This window comes from Colossoma macropomum, unplaced genomic scaffold (genome assembly GCF_904425465.1).
Source record: "Colossoma macropomum unplaced genomic scaffold, Colossoma_macropomum, whole genome shotgun sequence".
NCBI classification, from domain to species: domain Eukaryota; kingdom Metazoa; phylum Chordata; class Actinopteri; order Characiformes; family Serrasalmidae; genus Colossoma; species Colossoma macropomum.
In genome coordinates, this window is record NW_023494800.1 from 20003762 (window position 1) to 20017653 (window position 13892).

Here is a 13892-nt window from a genome sequence, read left to right on the forward strand (position 1 = left end):
GTTCACACAGACATGCAGGTAGCCAATCAGAATAGAACAGACAAAATATCAATATTTGTGTCCATCTTAGCTTACAATATATGGACTATTTTATCTAATTAGTTCAAACAGTTAAAAGTCCAAAATGTGTTTTCAACTCTGACTTCAATTCAGTAGAATGATCCATATATATTTGTTCGGGTGAAGTGCCTGAGCTGAGACTAAATAACGAGTACCAAACCAACAGGTATTATACAAGTGCCTCTCAATAAAGCTGCTTGAATGATGCGTAAGCCAGAGGACTGAAAAACAGATCAAATATGTGTGGAATGATTACAGAAATGCTGTTTTTTCATGCTTTCTCAGAATGAACATTCATTCAGAAAACCAACAGATATTGAATGTAAGCCAAAAAAAAGTTGGATTTATATAGCCAAAGGAAAAATGAGAAAAGAGAGCAACTGTCAAAGATGGTGAGTGGCAAGGAAACCAACAGCTCTGAAGAATGGGCACCAGCAGAAATCTCTAAAACTAAACAGGCCTTACTTGAAAGAAAATGCAAATGGCAGATTGGGAAATAGGAGTGCAAAATGAAGCAACACAGTAGAGGCAGATAAGGAAGGAAGCAAAAAATTATATCAGGAGTCCAAAATAAAATTGAGAAAAATTAGAGAGCGCAAACAGTCAGGCGGGATAAGGAAGGACGATTTGAGCACAAAAAAGAAAAAAACAGAGTGAAACACTAGGAACAGCACTTTCACAGAGGCTGTGAGCGAATGAAGAATAAGGAGCAATTGGGAAAAATACGTGTATGTGTGGGGGGGCTGTGTCAGGAAAGAGAGACCCTGGATGATTTCATTACCTCTAAATATGGATTGTGATTTGGAGCATATTTCATTAGGAGGAAAATGTCAATCTCACTTAGAGCCGAGCGCTGGCTGGTGGGCTTTCCGCTGGGCAGAAGGAGGGGAGATGGAGAGGAAACGATGTTCATTTCAACACACTTCTGTAAATGGGAAATTTTCAATTTCGTTTCAGAGGGAGGCAGAAATATACTGTTTGGGCAAGGTGATGGGTTGCTATAACCACCAAATGGAAGTCTCTAGAAATGTATTACCCCAGGACACAAAATGTGTGCTGCGTAAGAGCCTGTCTAGCTTGGGTAATCTGTACACATACCCAAGACTACACAGACAACTAGGTAGAGCCAGAAAACAAATATAAACAAGCTTTACAAGAAGGATAAATGGTTGTCCCCTTCTGGATACATGAAACCACATATATATGTTTCTGAACATATCGTGAATATCAGTACTTGCAGTACACTGACCAACTGTAGGTTTCATTATAAAGAGTTAAATTAGTCCCATTTAACTGGATTTAGTGACAAATATTGAAAAGAATCATTCTGTTTCAACTGATCGGATGTGTAAAAAAATAAATATTGTGACATATCAGAAAATTTCTTGAAGAATCGCAATACTATATTTTTGCCATATGACCCATGTCTAATGCCAATATACTGAAATATATTCACATACGTATATGAAATATACATAAAACTGTCAATATTTGACAATTTATTTCCCTTGTACAGCCACAATTCCAAAAAAGAAGGGATGCTGTGTAAAATGTAAATAAATGTAAATAAAAACAGAATGCAATGATTTGCAAATCTCATAGACCCGTATTATATTCACAATAGAACACTGAACACATATCAGATGTTGAAAAGTGAGACACTTTACCATTTCATCAAAAACATTAACTCATTTAGAACTTGGCAGCAACGCATCTCAAAAAAGTTGGGACGAGGCAACAAAAGGCTGGAAAAGTAAGTGGTACTAATAAAAACAGCTTGAGGAGCAATTTGCAACTAACTCACATCACTGGGTATAAAAAGAACATTTTAGAGAGGCAGATCTCTCAGAAGCAAAGATGGGCAGAGGTTCACCAATCTGCCAAAAACTGTACAACAATTTCAGAAAAATGTTTCTTAACGTAAAATTGCGAAGACTAAATTTCCCACCATTTATAGTACATAATATAATCAAAAGATTCAGAGAATCTGGAGAAATCCCTGTATGCAAGGGACAAGGCCGACGGTCAGTATTGGACGCCTGTGATCTTCAGGCGCCCAGGAGGCACTGCATTAAAAACAGGCATGGTGATGAATGCGGACTCAAGAGGAAAGGGACCATCCAGCTTGTAATCAGCGCACAGTTCAGAAGTCTGCATCTCTGATGGTATGGGGTTGCATTAGTGCCTATAGCGTGGGCAGCTTACACAACTGGAAAGGCACTATCAATGCTGAACAGTATATAGAGGTTTTAGGACAACATATGCTGCCATCCAGACACCGTCTCTTTCAGGAAAAGGCCTCGCATATTTCAGCAAAACAATGCAGAACCACATACTGCATTCATCACAACAGCATGGCATCACAGAATAAGAGTCCGGGTGCTGAACTGGCCTGCCTGCAGTCCAGACCTTTCACCACTAGAAAACATTTGGCACATCATGACACAAAAAATCTGGTAAAGAAGACCCAGGACTGTTGAGCAGCTAGAATCCTACATCAGACAAGAATGTGACAACATTCCTTTCCCAAAACTCTAGCAATTGGTCTCCTCACTTCTCAGACGTTTACAGACTGTTGTTAAAAGATGAGGGGATGCTGCACAATGGTAGACATCGCCCTGTCCCAACTAAATGAGTTAAAATGAGTCTAAATGAGTTAATAATTTTCTTGAAAGTGTTAAAATGTCTCAATTTCAACATCTGATATGCGTCCTATGTTCTACTGTGAATAAAATATGGGTCTATGAGATTTGCAAATCATTGCATTGTTTTTTATTTACATTTATTTACATTTTACACAGCATCCCAACTTTTTTGGAATTAGGGTTGTATCTGGGATCACAGAATAATATATAACCAAAAAAAAAATATGTAAATCAGATTGTTGCTACTAAAATGTTCCCAAAATGTTCCCCTGTTTCTGCAACGAGCAGTGCATTCCACATGAGTTGAATGCATCAGCTTATTTTCACACATTCACACCGTGGCCCACTTGCTACTGACAGCAGCAAACTTTTGCAAGGGTTAAGAGTCTTCCTACTACTTTTGCTGCAACTTCAGCACTTCAGTGGAACAAAAGGGGAGACGTTTTAAAACAAAGCTGCCCTGAAGCAAAGCGAGGAGACTATGTTGGTTTAGCTCTTCAGAGAATAATTAGAATGCTGTGTGAGGATTTTAGACTGATACAGAATTCAGTACTAATAAGCAGATAAAGCTTAAACGCAGCTAAATCTTTTTTTAACAGTGTTTCTTTACTACAGCTATAACTTGATACTCAATTAGCACAATATGTAAGCACTAGTATTTGTGCAGCTAACTGTTTAGCTAACATTGTAGTCAGCTAATTGTAAGCTTGCATGTAGCTAGCATTCATAGAATATTTTGGTAAGGACTTTATTTAGCCTTGTCAGTGATTTTGACTATTTTTCTATGCGACAGAAAGAGGTTAACTCTTTTTTTCTTGTCCAATGAAAAAAAAAGTGATTCCTGACCACCCATGGTGTTTGCCAAAGAAATGCTAATTCTTTAGTGGAACTATCCTTCCAGTCTTATGGTCCCTCAGTCAAACATAGCTCCTACCTCCTGTGAGGATTATATGAATTTCCCCATTTGCCAAAACTCTTTTCATTAAGACTTAAGTTAGCAGTGGTGGGCTCTCTCAGGGGAATCTCATTCTCCACAGAGGGGTTACAAAACCCCCAGATCAGCAGCTGCCTCCCCATCTGAATTTATTTTAGAATGAGCCCAGGAGATGGGCTCTCTTGAGCTATGTTCTTCCTTTTTCCCCACAGAGAACCAAAGATATGTACAACCCCAGAGTTTTCCTTTAGCCACACAGTTAAGCACAGCTTTTAGTTCCTATAGGTTTTTACATAAAAGGAGAGAAAACTACAACCACTACAAGCAGTTTTGCAAGCAAACTTGTACACAACCTGGCAAGCTTAGTCACCACATTTATAACAAGGCCTATAGCTTCAGTTATGTACCATAGCAACAAAAACTCAGTACAGTCGTAAGTTTCTCTGAGTCACACTCTGTGTCATATACTGGAGTAAAGTAATATGGGCTACATGTGGCAGCGTTCTTATATAACAATATCTTTAACAGTGCCAGCTCTGGGGTCTGTCTAACGAAGCAGATTCAACTTAGACAGGCTTTCTGGTGGACTTTCAGCTTCACAAAACTGAAGAAACAAGACATTTAACTCATTTTGCAACAGCATTTAACAACTCTGTTAATCCAGGTTTAGATACTCAGGCTGTGACCAGTCTTTCTGCATGTGCACATGAAAACACGTGAAACATGAGGAGTCACCAAAGAAACAAAATCACATTAAATATCTAAATATGCAGGGAGTAAAGCATTTATAACAGTAAAAAGCAACAACGTCACTACTGCCACCAGAGTAAGCTTAAAGTTAGCTTGTTAAGAAAAGACAACAGTGAGATAGACCCCTGAATCCAAATTGCTGAGAAGATTATCTGGAATTTAAATTGTAACTTATTAGAACCCCAAATGAGCATCCAGTCATCAGCAATACACAGCAAGGCATTTAAATATATATATATAATTTAGCTTGTGGTCATCACTATTATAAGTTAGCCTCTAATTTTTGGTACATCAGCTAGCTAGATGTACTAGAGCTGGCCCTGATGTCTAACTCCCTTCAACAAAAGCCTAGCGAACATTTTGCTAATGTCAGGAAAGAGCAATGATTTCATAGTTAGCACACATTAGTCTTTCTGAGGCTTCTTTAGGCATGCTAACTCAGTTCTAGGTCATCTACCATCTTTAGGCATTCTTCCCCCTCCCTCCCCTCCACCTGCATACCTTCATTTCAGCAGCACCTGGTGTCATTACGGTACTCTCATGTCTTGGGATAGCGAGATGAAAACCCATCTTTCACCCAGTGCACCAGAGATATCAATATTACATCGGAAAAGACCCAAACAAAACCTCAAACTGCATAAAACTTTCACAAGTCATTTTCCTTTTTCCCGGAGTTCAAAAATTTCACATTTCGTACAACAACAGGCTGATTCGGATCCCCTTGCGAAGAAATCCAACATTTCCCACACATTTTTCCATTACCCTTTTCTCTTTAAATGTCATTCGGCTTGTCATTAAACTCTGCATGAGGCCACTTTGGCCTTTCAAAGCGTGCTGACACATTGAGGCATTATCAAACGTCTGCAATGGGAACAGCAAATCCTGGAGAAAGCTTTTGTTATCCGACGGTAAAGCGAACAGCTTTCCATTCAGCAGAGGTACGAGCGATAAGAGCGGCAACAAAGGAGGGAAGGGGAAACTCAGGTGGACGGCTAGAGGCAGCACAAGGGCACCGAGAAGCGGTGCGGAGGTCACACATGTGTAATTAATAAAGCGCGCAGGCGGCCGCATGCGGAGGAGCGCTGCAGGCTAGCCGGCGCAGTGTCCAGCTGACCCAGACTCGAACCTTTCAAAACAAGTGTGCGTGTGTCAGGGTGTGTGGGTGTGTGTGCTGGATGAGAAAGTGCCAGCACACCGTATGTCTGCCTTGGGTATTGAATTTCTTTTCTTGCTCGCTTTAATTGCGTTACACTTTTCAACAACATCGTTATCACAAAGTGTGGGAAGGTTTAGTGCCCCATGAGCCATTACCGCTGACAGTGGAACGGAAAAGTCCTTAGGAAAGAGCAGGGACCAATGACAGGCCAGACAGAGTGTCCAGGTTTTACCTCAGGACAAATAACACTTGCAGATATTATATATAGACTGCACTGGCCTCCTCTGGGTGGTTTGCTCAAGAACATGGCTGTGAACAGCTGAACAGCACCAACAATGAATTAGTAAACACATAAGGGATAAAGGGGCTTTTTCGCTCCCCTCTGAAGTGCGGCCGAGTTGAGCTGTCTCATTAGCCCTAACAAGACTGTTGAGTCTTGCTGGATAACTTTAAGTGTACACATAGCAGCCACCATATTAGAGACAAATCACAGAGACAGACAGCAGAAAGTGGTTGCCACCCTGAAGCACCCCTCCGTGCTTCCTGAGCAAGCACGAGTGACAAGGTTCCTGTCTTCGAGCGGTGTAGTGGGACGTTCGGTGTAATGTCGTTCCTCTGGCCGAGCCTCGGCTCCTCTCCAGCAACGTTCTGTAAACTGGTTGTGCTGCCGGGGCATCTGCTGGAATACCAATGCGGCGGGTGCTGAAGCCTCACATCCCCAAGGCGCCTCGCTGCACGTGGCCAGAAGAGCCGAAGCCAATGGCGTGACTCCTGCAGAAACAACAGTGCAGCAAAAAATGCAGTAGTACACACGTCTCCAGTGGGAGGGAAGCAGGAGGCTGTAGTTAACAATGGAGCGATGCCTACGTAGGCTGCCCTTTAGAGAATTAAGCCCACAACGATATGTTGATCTTCCAAACACTTGGCGTGACCAAAAGCACCGTTCCTACTGGAGGAAATAAGAAGCCATGCTGGTTAAGTCTGTAGGCGTAGGTTGTTTACTGTTTGCTTTTGCCAGATCAGTGCTTTCGCATATGCAAGTGAAAATGACTTCATTGCAAATGTGAAAATGATTTAGACACATTGGAGCGCGTGCTAGTATACTAGTACTTTATATGCAAGGTATATGGAAGCACATAGTATAAAAGCACACTTTAAAATTCTGAACAGAACAATGACGCAGATGAGGATCCTTCCAACAAGAAACGGAAAATAGATGCGACAACTGACAAAGTTTATCAAATGTGGGTTTTTGTCATGTTTCTAGTACAGCTTATGTTTTTGAACTATTTAGTGATTCTTCATTAATTCAGCTTCTCCATGGCCACTTGTGCGCATGCATGTTTAATTTTAAAACAGTGATGCACTAATGTTACAATCTTAAAAAAAAAAAAAACTGACATGGGGCCCTATTGAAGAAACAACCTAGCTCTGAAATCTTGTCTTGTCACCATGAGTTAGGATCAAATTTAGCAATTACAGCTATTACAGAATAACAGTTTCTAACATCAAGATCTTTAGTCCAGATCAAAAATGAGTATTTCAGAAACATCTTAACTGGGCAAATTGTCCTAAATGCTATCCTAACTTTAGGATAAACATTGTCCTAACTTCTGTTTTAACCTTCAGTTTTGACCATTAGCCATTTTTTTTTACAAAAAAAAACAAAAAAAAAAACAAAACAACAACAATGTTGTTAAATGTCATTTTAGGCAACAGTACAGGCAGCATAACAAGTTCACTGTAAACAGCATAATGATGTTGCGTTTATTCATACTTAAAAGTGGTGGTTTCACTTGTGAGAGTAATTTTTTTTAACTCTGTGGTTTCAAAATCCTGGACACCGCAAACAAGTTCTCTGCCATTCCCTCTCATTATCTGTGTATGTTACTGTTGATGAAAACTTGTCAGATAAAATGTTGCAGTGATGGTGGTGTATGACAAGGAGACAGAGTTAAATGTGTGGTTATTAGGAGGAATAACATTAGCATGGCTCCACAGGATGGGCATGTAAACAACAGGGGCTCAGCCCAGTTCACTGAGGGTTGTTTTGAGGTGTCTCACACAAATTATTATTTTTAGATCCTGTAAAAGGTACAATTTTAACTTTTTTTCTATAATATGAGGATCACATCAGCAAAACTTACAGGAATTCAGAAGTGATCATTGACTTTGCATGTTTCTTCTCTCTCCACATCACCTATGTACACTGATCAGGCATAACATTATGACCACCTCCTTGTTTCTACGCTCATTTTCCATTTTATCAGCTCCACTTACTATATAGGTGCACTTTGTAGTTCTACAATTACAGACTGTAGTCCATCTGTTTCTCTGCATACTTTGTTAGCCCCCTTTTACCCTGTTCCTCAGTGGCCAGGACCCCCATGGACCCTCACAGAGCAGGTACTATTTGGGTGGTGGATCATTCTCAGCACTGCAGTAACACTGATGTGGTGGTGGTGTGTTAATGTGTGTTGCCCTGGTCTGAGTGGATCAGACACAGCAGTGCTGCTGGAGTGAAATTTTTAACGTCATTTTGATTGTCTTGTATGGTCGGTCGCTTTGCAATAGACAAAAACAATCAACCTCAATCAAGTAGTTTAGAATTTCTTAACTTGAGATAAATTAAGATAAGACGTAATTCCTAAATTATGACAAGATTTTCTGCCATAATAACTATTACATAACATAACATATTAATAACATAATAATAACATATTATCCTCAATATTCAGATCTTACCTTAGGACAAAAGACAGGAAGTTTCTGTAATACAGCCCCTGGCGCTTAAAACACAGCATGTGAGTGGAGTTATTCTATGTCTTGAATGTACGGACAAGACTATTTTAAGATTATAAGATTTTATTTCATTAATTACATAATGTTATTAAACAAAAACTAGTTAAATATTCTGTGCTACACTGGCTTTTTTCAGAAGGCTTGAAGTGACGGCCCAATCACATGCTAGAAAGCTGTCAGGGCACATGCTTTTAACACCATCTTCTTTATCATTCCTGCAGCAAAATAGACAACACAAGACTAACTCTGTGTAACGTCTGTAGAACTTTGCTGTGACCAGTGAGAATTTCCAATACGCAGGTCTGCTGAACTGCATCGCAGCACAGACGCTGTGTAAGAGTGGCCGTCATGGCTGAGCTGTAGCAGCCACTGCCGCATCACTCACGTCACACAGAGGTAGTCAGTGTTGAAAAAAGAGGACTGTCTGGCTCGCAGGATGGAGCGCGACACGAGCAGTTTCAGAGAGAGAGAGAGAGAGAGAGAGAGAGAGAGAGAGAGAGAGGGAGAGAGACAGAGAGAGACAGAGAGAGAGAGAGAGAGAGAGAGAGAGAGAGAGAGAGTGAGAGTGAGAGAGAGAGAGAACACTGACACACCAACTTTCTGAAAAGCCGCTCTGTGCTCCGAGCAAAATCACGTCACTTCGCTCCCACTCTGCACCGCTCACATGCTCTTGCCAAACTGTTGTACTTACAGCTAAAATGAACCTGTGGGCACGATATACTGAAAAATAAAAGCATAGCTCCCTGTAGATGCGACTTTATGCAGTACAAAAGACGCAATACATGCATCATCTTTAGTATAACCGGCCTGAGGAAATGCCCAGTTATCATCCCCGTTTATGTTCAATGAAGAGCCCATCAACCAAACTAAAGGGGACAGGCAACCATCTGGATGAGAAAACAATATTTTCTCATTTTCCAAGCTAATAAAGATGGATATGAGTCGAGACAAAAATCTTTTACAGACTCTGTGTTTGTATCATCATCATCATGATATTATTATTATTATTATTATTATTATTTGGGCTGCACCATATGGACAAAACAGAATAATGCAATTATACTGACTTGCAATATCTTAAAAACAATGGTGATGCCTTGATGCGACATCACTGAAGACTGGCCTGCATTGTTTTGACCAACATTGAGATTTGTTTAATCCCTATGAATGACTCAGTTCCACCCAGAGAAACTCAACTGGATCATCTGTGGTCAGAATGTACATAGAACTAAATACAATGAGATAAAATAAAGTACAATAAAATAAAATGGTAGTGATTTGTGCACATTGATGTTGCAGCATCCGAAATATCAGTACTTCAAAGACCAATAACAAACGGTGCAAATGTAAAATCTGTGCAAAACAATTGTGCAAAATATGTTGTAAAAACAATTAGTATGAGCAAATACTTTGACACACAGCACAGGCAGTGTGGCAGATGAAGGCCTAAGGGGCACGCCAATCTGCTCCAACCGCACTCACTGCATACTCAGAGCATGTGCGCACTCTCATAAACACAAACACACAGTGTCTTTTCTGGCACTCTGAATAATGCTGACCGGTGTCAGTTCGGAGAGCCCTCTCAAAAATGTGTTATTATTGAAAGAAAATCATATGTTTCTCCAGCAATATGCTTCACTGAGCGTGAGCCCGGCGTTCCGACCACATCAATCTCAGGCCGTTAAGTAACAAAGAACGCGAAGGCATCAATTAAAAGCAAACATAGAGCATCGACAGTAAGATAAATGATAAGGCGCTCGGGGCCAAAACGTCTACAAGGTTCCAAATCCTTTATTACGATTCTCATTTATCTCCACTAGCAAACTAACGAACAATGCTTCTATAATCCACATCACTTTAAATATGGACTCGCGTTACAAACAGTGCGATATTTACCATCGCTGCATTCATCAAGATAATTGTGTTTATTATGATTATGATGGTGGTGCTGATGAGGGGGACAAAGCTGATTTGCATTATGTTCTCTCAGTGCGCGTGTGAGAGTTCCAGCTGATACTTGGTGTTAATGATCAAAACCAACACAGGCGCACACACTCAGCAGATGGAACAAGCCCTGCCAACAGCTAAAACAGCCAGTCAGCTTTTAATAGCCAAGCTTTAATAAAGGTTCTGTAACGTTTGTGGATGGAGTCTAGGCTCCGGAACAGTGCTCGAGGGGAAACGTTAGAGGCGAGATGACAGTGCTGCAAAGGACTTTAAATATAGACCTGAATAAGTACCGCCCTGACATACACAGTACGGAATGCCTCCGTCTCACGCACATTCACATATCCATCAAATGACAGACAGCCTTCTATTACACCCCAAAGCATTTTTTCCTGGGCCTATTTTCTACACTTATTTACTTGGATATTTCACTCTCCCCTTTATAGTTGTATTGAGCCTTTCACAACAAGAAATGAGCCACCCTATACTCACTCCGCCTCGCACCGTATCACATATTTCAGAGAAAGCAGAGAGAAAAAGCGAGAGGGAGGGGCCAGAGAGCACTCTCGCTTCCCTCCCCACTGGCTGATTTTCATATCAGACGCTTCAGGGGCTGCTGTTCCACTTCTGTCTCCTCTCACACACGTCTTGTGTAACATTTCCAGGCTTTACCGAAAAACACGAGAGGGCTTAGACTGGAGCCTTGCTTACACCTATGAAAAGTGAGAGGAGTATCATGGCTTTTTCATCTCTATCTCTCTGCTCCCACTTGGGTTCGAACTCTCTCTATCTTTCCTTCGCTCCCCTTACACCTCCCACCTGAGCTCCTCTACCGAAGTGGATGAAGCCTTCATCCTACAGTTCAGCCATCTGGGCATCTATTGATCTGTCAATATACATCCATAATTCAGTAAAAAGTGTCCATTTGAGTGCTCCGGTCAACACCTCCTACAGCATCTCGCTCATCCTCCCTGCTTGTCCATTTCTCTACCTCTCTCTGCATCGCAAACATTCCCTCCATCTTTCTCTCTGCTGCTCAGCTTGAACGTTTTCTCTTGATAAATCTATCTGCGGGATCCATTTGATGTCTGCCCAAGTCCTCTTTCCCTGCCTCTTCAGCTCCCTCCCTCCCTCTTCAATTCTATCTCTCAAACTGCATCTTTCCATCCCCCCTACCATGTTCGTGAAATTCTCCCAACGCCACAGGACACCCATGTTTGCCTTTGAAGCCTGGGTGATGGCAGCTTTGTACAGGTGGGAAACATTCCTATCTGGGTGGTGTTGATATAGCCCGCCAAATGCTGGAACAGAGATATTTCAAGCAGATAGGACGGGATTTCAAAAGAGGCTGCTCAGGAAGAGCGCAGGGTTGAAGTATGTAGCTGTTGAGCGGACCAAGCGTGGGTAATTGGGTGGGTAGTACTTTGATAGGAGCCAAGGGCCTGTGGACAAGGTGTGCTAAATATAGAATAGCCAAGAGCTCACCATCAGGAAGAGTCCGAGACCCTGGATAACCTTCAACACATCCCTGCCAGGCTGTTTGGGCAGATTTAAGGCTTGTGTAATAAGAGGCTGGCCAGAGGAAGATGATATCAATATTTGTTCAATTATTCATCACCAAACAAATCATTTCAGTCCAACCTCAAAGGGAGTCTGCTATCCCTGCAGCAACACGACTGTATTCACACCGTGTGTGCGAACACATCACAAGCAGATAACCGCTCAGACTGTGCTATGGGGAAGGTGCAGCATGCCATCCCACCTCAAGTCGACCTGTGTCCGGCTGAAAGCCACGTGCAGGGTCTTCTGTGGTCACACGGCACTGGATGGCATAACCGTTGATCCGGATCTTATCTTGCTTTAGCCCCAGCTCGGGCAGACTGCGACCCTCGCAAATCCGCAGCTGAGCATGCACCAGGTCAACACTGAGAAAGAGAGAGAGGGACAGAGAGAGAGAGAGAGTGTTTAATTCTTTGGTAAAGACATATAATACACTATAAATATCTATTTATAGTCAATTCTTGTTATCCGCCTCGAGATTTCATCAAAACTTTTGAAATACATGACATTCTAGAAATGTATCAATTCCCAATGCTCTAAGGCTCAAAGTTTGGCCCATGAGGAAGTGTGACTTGGCCTACCAGCAAAGTACCCTACCTCCCCTCACTCAACAAGAGATCAAACATATTTTAACACTGTTGTATACTGTTTTATTTTTGTTTTTAGTTAGCCCTCAGCCCAAAACAAACATGGCATTCGGCCGCCAAAGACAAAAAGTTTGTGCACTGCGGCTCTATAGTGGGTGTAACTGACCTATTCATGCTCCGCCCACAAAATCATTCTTTTGTAGTCACTGTTGTAGGGTTGGACAAGCTGTAAGCCGGGTCAAACTAATGAGAAACTGCAGCTACAACATATAATGGCATGCATGTGAGAAGTAAATGATAGGATTATGAGTAGTTCTTTTTTTGCCATCGTCCTTTCAAACCACCACTGTTCACACATTTAAAATATTTCATTTATTTATTTATTTATTTATTTCCAGCTTCCTACCAATTCTTTGAAATCTATTCATTGGAATGCATTTATTGTATTACAGTCTGATCTGCAGCCAGGTTGGTTTTATATTGTTGAAAACAGTGATTCCCAAAATGTGTGGGTGAAAGTCCAGTGACCAGGGAAATTCATTGATTTCATATCACTACAGAACTGTTCTTTCCCTCTCTTTCACACACACACACACACACACACACACACACACACACACACACACACACACACAAGGCATCCACACATCCTCGCCCAAAATCCTGCAGGTGGGTTGCTCTGTGGTGACATTCACACCAGCAATGTGAGAGCTAAGGGGGAAGATGCCTTCACGCTCCAGCACTTCACTATTATACCAGCCTGACAGCCCCCCTTCACTCTATAGCACCTTTACCTGACAAAGAAAAAGCAGGGGGACAGAAAGAGAAAGAGAAAGAGAGAGAGAGAGAGAGAGAGAGAGAGAGAGAGAGAGAGAGAGTGAGAAAGAGAAGGAGGGGGGGTATAGAGACACAGAGTTGGAAAGAGAGAGGTTTAGAAAGCAACAGAGAGAGAGAGAGAGAGAGAGAGAGAGAGAGAGAGAGAGAGAGAGAGAGAGAGAGAGAGAGAGAGAGAGATAAAGAAGAGGAGGGGAGTTTGTGTTTATTCTGAATAAGGCCAAGAATTAGCGTTACCACCACTCACCAACCCAGCAGACAATAACACAGCATCACGAACTGCAGCCTACTCTCAGCTCCATTCTGGCCCCAAAACAGCTACAATTAAATCTCTCTCTGGCCCAATAGGATGAGCTAGTCATTTCCACGGCTGATTGGTCCTGCTCAGCTGGATCTGCCACCTTATTGGGAAAGAGCCCTCCAGAGTGTGAAGGTGGATTTATTAAGAGCTCTATAAATCAGATTGATTTGTTTTCACCTCACAGAATAGGACGGAACAATTCCTTGAATTTTACAAAGACTTAGTCTTCTTGTCGCTGTTGTAAAAGAAAAAAAAGAAGGAGAAGAGAAATGTAGGGATGCATGGGAAACTTTAATGTATGTATGAATAAACTAAT

At 41.6% G+C, this 13892-nt stretch overlaps 1 protein-coding gene across 1 annotated transcript in view; it reads right to left on the minus strand.

Annotated features, from left to right (window-relative positions):
* The window catches only part of pcxa (pyruvate carboxylase a), a 175804-nt gene that overhangs the window by 89158 nt on the left and 72754 nt on the right, over window positions 1-13892 (minus strand). Inside the window, 1 exon segment of the mRNA XM_036587802.1 lies at window positions 12057-12219. Within this exon segment, the coding sequence (XP_036443695.1) occupies window positions 12057-12219 (163 nt within the window).